This window comes from Alexandromys fortis, unplaced genomic scaffold (genome assembly GCF_014885135.2).
Source record: "Alexandromys fortis isolate MF-2015 unplaced genomic scaffold, M_Fortis_MF-2015_v1.1 scaffold_84, whole genome shotgun sequence".
NCBI classification, from domain to species: Eukaryota; Metazoa; Chordata; class Mammalia; order Rodentia; family Cricetidae; genus Alexandromys; species Alexandromys fortis.
Window position 1 is genome coordinate 4,150,966 of NW_026068017.1, and position 12,759 is coordinate 4,163,724.

General features: G+C 47.3%; 1 protein-coding gene across 1 annotated transcript in view; it reads left to right on the forward strand.

Annotated features, from left to right (window-relative positions):
* The window catches only part of Polr2a (RNA polymerase II subunit A), a 23,655-nt gene extending 12,178 nt beyond the window's left edge, over positions 1–11,477 (forward strand). The window contains exons 11-26 of the mRNA XM_050162886.1: positions 35–41; positions 207–429; positions 580–763; positions 1,170–1,341; positions 1,432–1,537; positions 1,633–1,838; positions 4,198–4,422; positions 4,548–4,794; positions 5,460–5,560; positions 7,947–8,051; positions 8,161–8,343; positions 8,487–8,690; positions 9,170–9,356; positions 9,468–9,581; positions 9,688–9,837; positions 9,930–11,477. Of these exons, the coding sequence (XP_050018843.1) occupies positions 35–41; positions 207–429; positions 580–763; positions 1,170–1,341; positions 1,432–1,537; positions 1,633–1,838; positions 4,198–4,422; positions 4,548–4,794; positions 5,460–5,560; positions 7,947–8,051; positions 8,161–8,343; positions 8,487–8,690; positions 9,170–9,356; positions 9,468–9,581; positions 9,688–9,837; positions 9,930–11,086 (3,571 nt within the window). The 3' untranslated portion in view covers positions 11,087–11,477. The remainder of the gene's footprint in view (positions 1–34; positions 42–206; positions 430–579; positions 764–1,169; positions 1,342–1,431; positions 1,538–1,632; positions 1,839–4,197; positions 4,423–4,547; positions 4,795–5,459; positions 5,561–7,946; positions 8,052–8,160; positions 8,344–8,486; positions 8,691–9,169; positions 9,357–9,467; positions 9,582–9,687; positions 9,838–9,929) is intronic.
* The last annotated feature ends 1,282 nt before the right edge of the window (positions 11,478–12,759 follow it).

A 12,759-nucleotide genomic window follows, 5' to 3' on the forward strand; every position in this document is an offset into this window, starting at 1 on the left:
GGTGGGGGGGGGCTTTCAAGAGGGTTCTCTGTAGCTTTGGAGCCTGTCCTGGAACTAGCTCTTGTAGACCAGGCTGGTCTTGAACTCACAGAGATCCGCCTGCCTCTGCCTCCTGAGTGCTGGGATTAAAGATGTGTGTCACCACCACCTGGCTTTATTCTTAAGGCAAGCGAAAGTTTTATGCAGCCTCTTTTTCTGTTTCCTAGGTCATTGCTGTTGTGGGGCAGCAGAACGTGGAGGGCAAACGGATCCCGTTTGGATTTAAGCATCGGACTCTTCCTCACTTTATCAAGGATGATTATGGTCCTGAGAGTCGAGGCTTTGTAGAGAACTCATACTTGGCTGGTCTCACACCCACTGAGTTCTTCTTCCATGCCATGGGAGGACGAGAAGGTCTCATCGACACAGCCGTTAAGACTGCTGAGACTGGTAAGGCCTTTTCGGAGTGCATGTGCAGTTGGGGGTGGGGATTCTTGGGCTATAGGTTTCTGTTCCCCAAGGTGAATTTTGTCCTCTAGATCTTTGAGCTCTGTCACTTTTTTGCTTGCCTCAGGTCTTTCTCTTGACTCCCTTTCCCAGGGTATATTCAGCGAAGGCTGATAAAATCCATGGAGTCGGTGATGGTGAAATATGACGCAACTGTGCGGAACTCCATCAACCAAGTGGTTCAGCTGCGCTATGGAGAAGACGGCCTCGCAGGCGAGAGCGTTGAGTTCCAGAATCTGGCTACACTTAAACCTTCTAACAAAGCTTTTGAGAAGAAGTAAGGAGGCAGCACACAGATGGTTCCCACCCCTGGGCCATAGCGCCTGTGTTAAATTATTCGCCTTAGAGAAGTGACCTAAAGCATCCTGCAGCGGGCTTTACTTTCAGAACACCGTTTCTCCATCCATTAGAAATAGTTGCTGCATGGGAAGAGAGTGGATACAGAGGTGGATTTGAGATCGGCCCCTATTTTGTCCCTAGTAATAGTACAGAGCATAAAGAAACAGTACAAGTGTGGGTCCCATTAGCTGGCCTGGGGTCTGGGTCTTATACAAGATCCTTGCCTCCAAAGCCCTGTTCCTTCCAAGTGATTTGTGCACATTGGAAAAACTCACACTATACCTTATGGGGGTGAGAACACAAAGCCCATGTGTCCCCTAATTTCACCCCCTTGTCACCTTCAGGTTCCGTTTTGATTATACCAATGAGAGAGCCCTGCGGCGAACTCTACAGGAGGATCTGGTAAAGGATGTGCTGAGCAATGCACACATACAGAATGAACTGGAACGGGAATTTGAGCGGATGCGTGAGGATCGGGAAGTTCTCAGGGTCATCTTCCCAACTGGTGACAGCAAGGTACCCGCAGATGAGAAGTGCTAGACTAGAGAGGTCCTGCTGTTGCACAGTGTAGTGTTGACAGTCCTGCTTCAATCCCTGCTCCCTCAGGTGGTCCTGCCCTGTAACCTCCTGCGTATGATCTGGAATGCTCAGAAAATCTTCCACATCAACCCTCGGCTTCCCTCTGACCTGCACCCCATCAAAGTGGTAGAGGGTAAGTAGTGCCACGTTGATGTCTCAAGGCTAGACTGGAGGGTGAGAGTCTGCTATGGCCTGCTCTGACAATCTCTTTGCCTCATTGGGCCCCAGGAGTCAAGGAATTAAGCAAAAAGTTGGTCATCGTGAACGGGGATGATCCACTAAGTCGGCAGGCGCAGGAGAATGCCACGTTGCTCTTCAACATCCACCTAAGATCCACACTCTGCTCCAGACGCATGGCTGAGGAGTTCCGGCTAAGTGGAGAGGCCTTTGACTGGCTGCTTGGGGAGATAGAGTCCAAGTTCAACCAAGCCATTGTGAGTGTTGATGTTTCTCTTCAGCCTTGAGTTTTATTCCTTTTTCTTATTGGTTTCTCTGGTTCCCAGCAATTGCCCATTTCTCTCCACATTGCTTGATATCTTTGCAAGGCTGCTATGCACAGCTATGCCATTGTATCACAGCAACATTAAAAGGAACAGGGATTGGCAGTCCCATGTGAAAGAAACTGAGCTTCATCTGAAGTGACCACCAAGCAGTGCTTATTCAGAAAATTTGTGTCATGACTAGGATATGAAATTAGAACAGTCTTTATTTTCCTACAGTGTCTACTACTGTATGAGAATTCTAATTCAGATAAATATAGGAAATAAAAGAAGTTAGTAGAAAAGAAATTGTAAGCACTGGACCAGGTTTTCATTGTCTTTGAGGATTTTAGAGAATAATGGAAGGATGGAAAGGCATTATAATGGAACTGGAGAGAGGTGGCTAAGCATTTGTTGCTCCTGAGGGGAACTAGGTTCAATTCTCAACGTGTGCTCACAACTGTCTGGTTCTTTATAGGCACAGGGCAAAAAAGTAGTGCAAAGACATACACATAAGCAAAATACCCATATACATTTTAAAAGTAATAATGGATGGGTGTGGTGATGCATGCCTTTAGTCCCAGCACTTGGGAGGCAGAGACAGATCTCTTGAGTTTGAGGCCAGCCTAGTCTACAGAGAAAGTTCCAGGACAGCCAGAGCTACACAGAGAAACCCTGTCTCATAATAATAATGATAATGATAATAATGGGAACTGGAAAAATGGCTCAGTTGTTTAAAGCACTTGTTATTCTTGCATAGGATGTGGATTTAATTTACCTACATGGTAACCCAAAAAAATCTGAAATTCTACTTCCAGGCATCCATTGTCCTCTTCTGACCCTTGTGGGTACCGGCCACACATATGTGCAAGTAAAAGTTAAAAGGGAAACATAACTGACATACTTCTGAATCTAAGATGAATCTAGGGTCGACATATTAGTTAATGCATTAGAGGGGCTGGAAAGATGGCACAGTGGTTAAGAGCACTGGCTATTCTTGCAGAGGATCTGGGTTCAATTCCCAGCTCATAAGTACCTATAACCACCTGCAGAGGATCTGACATTCTCTCACAGACATACATGCCGGTAAAGTACCAGTGCACATTTAAAAAAAAAAAAAAGCATTATAGCCAGGTGGTGGTGCACACCTTTAATCCCAAAACTCGGGAGATAGAGGTAGGTAGATCTCTGAGTTTGAGGCCAGTCTGGTTTACATTAGCAAGTTCCAGGATAGCCAGGACTTCACAGAGAAACCCTGTCTCGAAAAACCAAATTATAATAATAGGAAATACATCACCATTGAAAGAGTAACTTAAATGGAAAGACAACCCCTAAATTCAGATGTTATTAAATGTCTCTAATCTCCAAAGTATCTGTAGACTTTGCACAGTCCTTACAAAATTGCAGTGGGCTTTTAAGGCACAAATTTACAAGTTGATCCTAATGAAATCCATATGGAAATACAAATGACTCAGAATAAGCAAATTCATCTTTGAAAGATCAAACAGAACTAGTATATAATAGCTCAACAGGTAATGGTACTTGCCACCAAGCCTGAGAACCTGTGTCTGTCTCCATAACCTCCATGAGCCCCCGTGACGTAAGGTGAGCATTGACTTTGGAGACAGGTTACAAGAGCTGTCTGGAACTAGCTCTTGTAGACCAGGCTGGCCTTGAACTCAAAGAGATCTGCCTGCCTTTGCTTCCCCAAGTGCTGGGATTAAAGGTGTGTGCCACCCAACCTGGCAAGCATTAACTTTTTTCTGACCTCCACATGTGTGCCATGACATGCATGAGCTTACACATACACACACATATAGGCCTCGTGGAGGTTGTAGACGTGGGCTGGAGAGATGACTCAGTGGTTTACAACAATGGCTACTTTTCCAAAGGACCTGAGTTCAATCCTAGTACCTACATGATGGTTCATAATTGTAACTTCAGTCATAGGATCTAACTGCTGGCCTCTGTGGGCACCAGCATATACACGCTGCACAGGCACACATGCAGGCGAAACACCCACAGACATAAAAATTTCTTTAGAGAGAAAGAATGCATTTGGTATGTCAATAGTATCTATTTTTCTTTAATGAAACTAGGAAGCAGTTTATGCAACATTTCCCAGAGTGAGGGCACTAACAGGTTATAAAGTGAAGCCTTAGTAAAGGAAGTAATCAAGGAAGGCTAAGTTTTAAGTGTCCTTTCCTTGCTACACTCATCTCCTCAGGTTTCTCTGTAGTTAACAAATAGGCTCACCCTAACTGCATCCCACTGCTTGCACAATAAGCTTTGTCTGGTGCCAACTTTTCCATAGGCCCATCCTGGAGAAATGGTGGGAGCTCTGGCTGCACAGTCCCTTGGAGAACCTGCCACTCAGATGACTCTGAACACTTTTCACTATGCTGGTGTGTCTGCCAAGAATGTGACTCTGGGTGTTCCTCGACTTAAGGAGCTCATCAATATTTCCAAGAAGCCAAAGACCCCTTCGCTCACTGTCTTCCTATTAGGCCAATCTGCTCGAGATGCCGAGCGGGCCAAGGTAGGAATCGGGATAATGGACTGCCTGGCAAGAAAAGGTTGAATCAAAAATGCTTTTATTTGAGGATTTCACTAGGCCTTTTGAGCTACCCCTGTGTCATGTAATGAATCACTATCTCTTCCTAGGACATTCTATGCCGCTTGGAACATACAACATTAAGAAAAGTGACTGCCAACACAGCCATCTATTATGACCCCAACCCCCAGAGCACAGTGGTAGCAGAGGATCAGGAATGGGTGAATGTATACTATGAGATGCCTGACTTTGATGTGGCCCGAATATCCCCCTGGCTGCTACGGGTGGAGCTGGACCGAAAGCACATGACTGATCGGAAGCTCACTATGGAGCAGATAGCCGAAAAAATCAATGCAGGTAAGGCTGGGTGGGCAGCCCACACAGGTGTCCACTTAGGTTTCTACCAAGAGTCATCTACCCACTTGTAAACACCTCTGCTTTCCAACAGGCCTTTTCCAGGATCCTTAACTCTTGCAGGTCCTTTCTGTACTTGTTTCTCTTTCCAGTGTGTTTTGGGTTTGGTTTGGGTGTGTGCATTTGCATGTGTGTGCAATGAACATGCATTTTTTGAGGGGCACACTTGGATATCTGAAGGGCAAAGGTTGATATTGGGTGTGTCTTCTATATCACTCTCCACCAAATATAAATATGTGTGGGGTGTGTTTGTGTCTTGAGATAAGCTCTCTGGCTAAACCTGGAACCCTCTGTTTTATCTGGGCTGGATTGGATGACTGATGAGTCTCTAGGATTCCCCTCTCCCTCCCCAGCATTGCACTTGGCCTTTACATGGGTACTGGAGCTCTCCAAACCCAGGTCCTAATGCTTGCCAAGCAAGTGATGCTTTTACCCCTAAGACGTCTCGTTGACCCTTGATCCCTTTCCTGTTTGTACAGAAGTGTTTGAGAAGTCTCCATGAGGAGGAATAACCCAAGAGTTCCTTCTGAGCCAAAAACTGTACATGAAATGAAACTAGGAAGCAGTTAAATAGGTTATCTCTCATGGTGCATTACTGTTCCCACCAGGTTTTGGTGATGATTTGAATTGCATCTTCAATGATGATAACGCAGAGAAGTTGGTCCTTCGTATCCGCATTATGAACAGTGATGAAAACAAGATGCAGGAGGTAAGTGAGGACCCAAGGGGAAAAGATGATGCATCCTAGAGAATCGTTCAGTTCTATGTCATTAATCATTAAGATGTGAGAGCATTAGAGGTCCAGTCACACCTACCTGGTACAGTGTAGGAAACAGCTGGTTAATGATTTTCAAGACTTTCGACAATAACAAAATCCTTAAAGTGAAATCACAACATCCAGATAGACAGTAGAATGCATTGAGAAAGGTGCTCATCTCTTTGCCACTTGGCTCTCCTCCCAGAGCTCCTACAGCTTGTCCAAAGCAGCAGAGACTTCAGCCTTGGGAGCCAATCGGATAATAAGAATGATTGTGTTCTTGGGAAATGGTATACAGTAGGCATAAGGATCCATGTTTGACGTGTAACTCCGGAGAGGTGGTGCTGGTCTGGAAATAGCTACATGGCTCATAGATTCCAGATTCCCTTGAGCTTTACTGTGGTGGTGGTGGATTGGAGTCAGGTTCTGGCTGTGTAGCCCAGGTAAATGATGGCCTTCCCTCCTTGAGCCCCAGAAGGAGTGCTGTGATTACAAGTGTGTGCCATCCACAGTTTGGATAGTTGTGATTTCTGCTATTTCAAGTTTAGAAGGTGGGAGGAAACAGAAAGCATTACTTTGGAGAGTTGTGGCTGGGTAGATAAAGGAGGATAAATCTAAATTGTAAGTTGTATCTCAGCATTAGAGAGGACCAGACAGTCACAGTAAGTAAGTCCTCTTAACCGGGGCGTCGTGCTTTAGTGCTGCTCCGATCACTTACGGAAGGGGTGTGGTCATGGTTTTTCAGGGCTCTGTGTAGCTTTGGAGCCTGGCCTGGAACTCGCTCCGTAGACCAGGTTCACCTCTGCTTCCCTAGCGCTGGGGTTAAAGGCGTGTGCCACCACATCCAGCCCTAGTACTCCATCTTTTTGTTTCTTAAATTTATTTATGTATTTGTTTTGTTTTTATTTTTTCAAGACAGGGTTTCTCCGTAGATTTTTTTTGGTTTCTGTCCTGGAACTAGCTCTTCTAGACCAGGCTGGCCTCGAGATCCATCTGCTTCCTGAGTGTGAATTTTAAAAGTGCTGTCACCACACCCAGCTAAATTTTTTGTTAATTTTAGGTGTGTGGAGGTGTTTCCATATGTGTATATCATCACAACTATGCCTTGTGCCCTTGGAGGTCTGAAGAAGCTGTTGGATCACCTGGCACTAGAGTTATAGGTCATTGTGAGTCACCATGTGGGTGCTAGGAACCAAATCCTCTAAAAGGGCAATAAATGCTCTTAAACACGGAGCCGGGGGCTGGAGAGATGGCTCAGCGGTTAAGAGCATTGCCTGCTCTTCCAAAGGTCCTGAGTTCAATTCCCAGCAACCACATGGTGGCTCAAAGCCATCTGTAATGAGGTCTGGTGCCCTCTTCTGGCCTGCAGGCATACAGACAGACAGAACATTGTATACATAATAAATAAATAAATAAATAAATAAATAAATAAAAAAAAAAAAAAAAACACGGAGCCGTCTCCAGCCATTCCAGGGTTCCTCAATGTTAAGTCATATCTCTGTTCTTAAACTTGTAATTGCCTGCCTTCATCTGCCAGTTACTAGGATTATAGATGAGCTTTGCAATGCCTGGCTGCATGACATGAAGAACTTACTATTGGCTTAGAATAATTATGAAAGTAATAGCATATCGTGATATGTTCATTAAATAGCATATCGTGATATGTTCATTAAATGAGGTCATTTGGGAGCTGAAGAGACGACTTGGTTAAGAGCACTGGCTGCTCTTCAGAGGACCTGGGTTCAGTTCCCAACACATGGTGGTCACAATTGTCTTTAACTCCAGTTTCGAGGGATTTGATGCCCTCTTCTGGCCTATATGGGCACTGCATTCACATAATATGTAGACATATATGCAGGCAAATACCCATACACATAAAAATTACTTGTCAAGCCTGGTGGTGACGGTACACACCTTTAATTCCAACACTCTGAAGCCAGAGGCAGGCGAATCTATCAAGTTCAAAGCCAGCCTGGTCTATAGGGCAAGTACCAGGACAGCCAAGACTGTACAGAGAAATCCTGTGGAGCGGGGGAGATACTGTTACTCTTACAGAGCACCCCAGAGCCCGCAGAGTGGGTCCCAATCAGTAACAAGTTCCAGGGTGTCGGTGCCTTCTGAGGTCCAAGGGCACCAGGCAGGTGTATTGTACATAGACATACTGGTAGACGAACACTCGTAAACATAAAGCAAATATATACATTTTCTTAAAAGTTATTTTAAAAAGCTAAGAGTCTTAGTAGAGCCAAGGAAGCAGGTTTTTTTGGAAGGCTGTTGTTTGGGGAGGGAGCAGGGAAGAAATCAAAGGTGCTGGGTCCTGACCTCACTCTTGTTGCAGGAAGAAGAGGTGGTGGATAAGATGGATGATGATGTTTTCTTGCGGTGTATTGAGTCCAACATGCTGACAGATATGACCCTGCAGGGGATCGAGCAGATTAGCAAGGTGAGCATTCGAGACCCCTCTGCCCGCCTCCACTCCCCTCCACCCCATGGCCAGCTGCCTCGTCCTTGTCTCCCTCCTGACCTGACTGGGGCTCACTTTGTTCCTCCAGGTGTACATGCACTTACCTCAGACTGACAACAAGAAGAAGATCATTATCACAGAAGATGGAGAGTTCAAGGCCCTGCAAGAATGGATCTTGGAGACTGATGGTGTGAGCTTGATGCGGGTGCTGAGCGAGAAGGATGTGGACCCTGTGCGCACCACGTCCAATGATATCGTGGAGATCTTCACGGTAAGCCCACGGCACCATACCTAGAAGTCTTTGAGTTTAAGATGGGCTGAGCCCTGCTATCCTCCTGACAGTCTGGGCAGTGACAGAATCAGGGAGATGAACAGAACCAACTTAATCTTGACTCTTCTTCAACTCTGTGGCAGGTGCTGGGTATTGAGGCTGTGCGGAAGGCTCTAGAGCGGGAACTGTACCATGTCATCTCCTTTGACGGTTCCTATGTCAATTATCGGCATTTGGCTCTCTTGTGTGACACCATGACCTGTCGCGGCCACTTGATGGCCATCACTCGTCACGGAGTCAACCGCCAGGACACTGGACCGCTCATGAAATGCTCCTTTGAGGAAACGGTAATGGCAGCCTTACCAAGGAGATGCACATGCATGTGTGTGTGTCCTTCCGTCCCCCCCCGCCCCCCTCCCCCACACACTGGTTTCCAGAGGTAGGACTTCACTGTGTCACCCTGCCTAGCCTTAAACTCTCTTGTCATGCTCCTCCCTCAACCTTCTGAGGGCTTGGCTGACAAAACAAGCATGAGGCACTTGCCTCGCTGCATGACAGTGTCATTTTATCACTGTGTGTGTGATGTGTCTCATCGTGGAACCCTGACTGGAACTCACAGCATAGACAAGGCTGGCTTTGAACTTAGATCCTTCTGCCTCTGCTTCCCACGTGCTAGGATTAAATGCATGAGCCATCATGCCTAGCTTAGTAAAGGCAATTTCTCAGAGCAGGTGCAGTGGTTGTGGGCACTGCCCTTCACTGTGGTGATGATTGAATCACTGTGGCTGCTGTATGTAGAGGAACTGATGTGTCTCTTGTTGTTCAGGTGGACGTGCTTATGGAAGCAGCTGCCCATGGGGAGAGTGACCCCATGAAGGGAGTCTCTGAGAACATCATGCTAGGCCAGCTTGCTCCAGCTGGCACTGGGTGTTTTGACCTCCTGCTTGATGCTGAGAAGTGCAAATATGGCATGGAGATCCCAACCAATATCCCTGGCCTAGGGGCTGCCGGACGTGAGTCCCAGGGCTTTGGCTGCTAGACCTGGCTGGGTCTGTGGAGGATAGGGGAGGGTTCCATTAGCCCCAGGGGGCTGTTCCTAATGAATTACTCTTGGCTTCTTGCAGCTACTGGAATGTTCTTTGGCTCTGCACCCAGTCCAATGGGAGGAATATCTCCTGCAATGACACCCTGGAACCAGGGTGCAACCCCAGCCTATGGTGCCTGGTCCCCAAGTGTTGGTGAGTAGCCTAGTTCAGGAAGAGAACCATTAGGTTCAAGAGGCTGTGGGGGCTGGGGAAAGGTGTGTGATTGAGCTACAGCTGATTTCACCTGCTCTCCTTCCAGGGAGTGGGATGACCCCAGGAGCAGCTGGCTTCTCGCCCAGTGCTGCATCTGATGCCAGTGGCTTCAGCCCAGGTTACTCTCCTGCATGGTCTCCCACACCAGGCTCTCCAGGCTCCCCTGGACCCTCAAGTCCATACATCCCCTCCCCAGGTGAGTTGCTACACTCGTTTCTTCTTCATTCCTTCCTTCCTTCTATGTCAGGCTCTCCATCACTTACCTTCCTTTTTGTCTTCTTCCTGCAGGCGGTGCTATGTCTCCCAGCTACTCACCAACATCACCTGCGTATGAGCCACGCTCCCCTGGGGGCTATACACCCCAGAGCCCCTCATATTCCCCTACTTCACCTTCCTACTCCCCAACCTCTCCATCTTACTCTCCAACCAGTCCCAACTATAGCCCTACTTCTCCTAGCTACTCGCCAACCTCTCCCAGCTACTCGCCAACCTCTCCTAGCTACTCCCCAACCTCTCCTAGTTACTCCCCAACCTCTCCTAGTTACTCCCCAACATCTCCAAGCTATTCACCAACATCTCCCAGTTACTCGCCAACTTCTCCCAGCTACTCCCCAACATCCCCAAGCTATTCCCCAACATCTCCCAGCTACTCACCAACATCACCAAGCTATTCTCCCACCTCGCCCAGTTACTCACCAACATCTCCAAGCTATTCTCCTACATCTCCAAGCTACTCACCAACTTCTCCAAGTTACTCACCCACCAGCCCTAACTATTCTCCAACTAGTCCCAATTATACCCCTACATCGCCCAGCTACAGCCCAACATCACCTAGCTACTCACCTACTAGTCCAAACTACACACCGACCAGCCCTAACTACAGCCCAACCTCTCCAAGCTATTCCCCAACTTCACCCAGTTACTCCCCCACCTCACCAAGCTACTCTCCCTCCAGCCCACGGTACACACCACAGTCTCCAACCTACACACCAAGCTCTCCCAGCTACAGCCCCAGCTCTCCCAGCTACAGCCCTACTTCACCCAAGTATACCCCAACTAGTCCTTCCTACAGTCCCAGCTCTCCAGAGTATACCCCAACCTCTCCCAAATACTCACCTACAAGCCCTAAATATTCACCTACTTCTCCCAAGTATTCTCCTACAAGCCCTACTTACTCACCTACCACCCCAAAATACTCGCCAACCTCTCCCACATACTCACCGACTTCTCCAGTCTACACCCCAACCTCCCCCAAGTACTCACCAACTAGCCCCACCTACTCACCCACTTCCCCCAAGTACTCGCCCACCAGTCCCACCTACTCGCCCACCTCTCCCAAGGGCTCCACTTACTCGCCCACTTCCCCTGGCTACTCGCCCACTAGCCCCACCTATAGCCTCACCAGCCCAGCCATCAGCCCAGATGACAGTGATGAGGAAAACTGAGCAGGGCACAGCGGCAGCAGGTTAGGGTCAGACAACTCAGTGGCCTACAAAGTCACTTCCTTCAAGTTGTGACCCTAACCTGGTTCCCTTGTACATAACTCCTTGTGACAGAATCCTCTGAAGTTCTGGATCCCACTTTTGCTGGGGCTTTTCCATCTGTTCTTCTCTCATCTGTCTTGGGACTCACTGAAGCTACAGGGTTTTGTTACCCCACTCTTCCATGCCTGACTTCACAGTGAAGGTCTTTGCTTGTCTGTGACTTGATTGGGATTAAAGGCATTTTAACATCCTGCTTTGGGTCATACAAATGATCTGGAAGAACAAAGCTTAAACTGCCTTTTGTCTGTTATTTTTTTGGAATTTAAATAAAGTTTACTAATTTTGACCAAAAGTCTGTATGTGTACTGCTTATTGGGGGCTCAGAAAGGGGAGACTTTCCGAGACCCTTCAGTCTGCTTGGAAAAGCACAAAAAAGGTTGATGCAGGAGCAAAAACAAGTCTCTTAAATTCTGCTGTCAAGAGGCATGCTTTGTTTGTTTTCTCTCAAGACAGGGTATCTCTGGGTAGACCTGGCTATCCTGGAACTTGATCTGTAGACCAGACTGATGTGGGAGTGTCATATATCAATTTGTTGATTTCATTGGTTAAGCAATAAACTCCTTGGCCCTGATAGGTTAAAACATAGGTGGGAGGAGTAAACAATAGGATGCTGGGAGGAAGAGGAAGTGAGCTCAGACTTGACAGCTCTGCTCTCTGGAGCAGAGACACCAGGCTCCGCTCTCCCAGGCAGCTCTGCCCCAGGATGTAGGCTAGAATTTTCCCAGTAAGCACACCTTGGGGTGCTTACACATTATTAGAAATGGGCGAGTCCAGGTGCAAGAATTAGCCTAGAAGAGGCTAGATAGAAATGGGCCAAGCAGTGCTTAAATGAATACAGTTTGTGTGTTGTTATTTCGGGCATAAGCTAGCAGGCGGCCGGGGTGCTGGGGACGCAGCCCCGCTGCTCCTATTTCAACACCAGACTAGCTTTGAACTCACAGATTTGCCTGCCTCCAGAGTGCTGGGCTTAAAAGTGTACAACACCACCGCCTGATGAATGGTAGGGGTTTGGGCTGGGGTGTTTTTGTTTTGTTTTTTTGTTTTTTAGGTTTTTTTAAAATATTTATTTATTTATTTATTTATTTATTTATTTATTTATTTATTATGCTTACAATATTCTTTGTGTGTGCCAGAAGAGGGCATCAGACCTCATTACAGATGGTTGTGAGCCACCACGTGGTTGCTGGGAATTGAACTCAGGACCTTTGGAAGAGCAGGCAATGCTCTTAACCGCTGAGCCATCTCTCCAGCCCTGTTTTTTAGTTTTTTAAGACGGTTTCCCTGTAGCTTTGGAGCCTATCCTGGAACTAGCTTTTGTAGACCAGGCTGGCCTCAAACTCGCAGAGATTCGCCTGCCTCTGCCTCTAGTGCTGGGATTAAAGGTTTGCCCCACCACCGCCCCGGCAGAATCTAAACAGTTGGGCCGGAGAGATGGCTTGGGTTGTCAGCACTGGTTTCTCTTCTGAGCTCAGTTCAGCTTCCAGCACCCATACAGTAGCTCACAACTATCTGTAACTCCAGTTCCAGGGCTCTAGCACCCTCATCTGACCTTGAAGAGTGCCAGACATGCATGT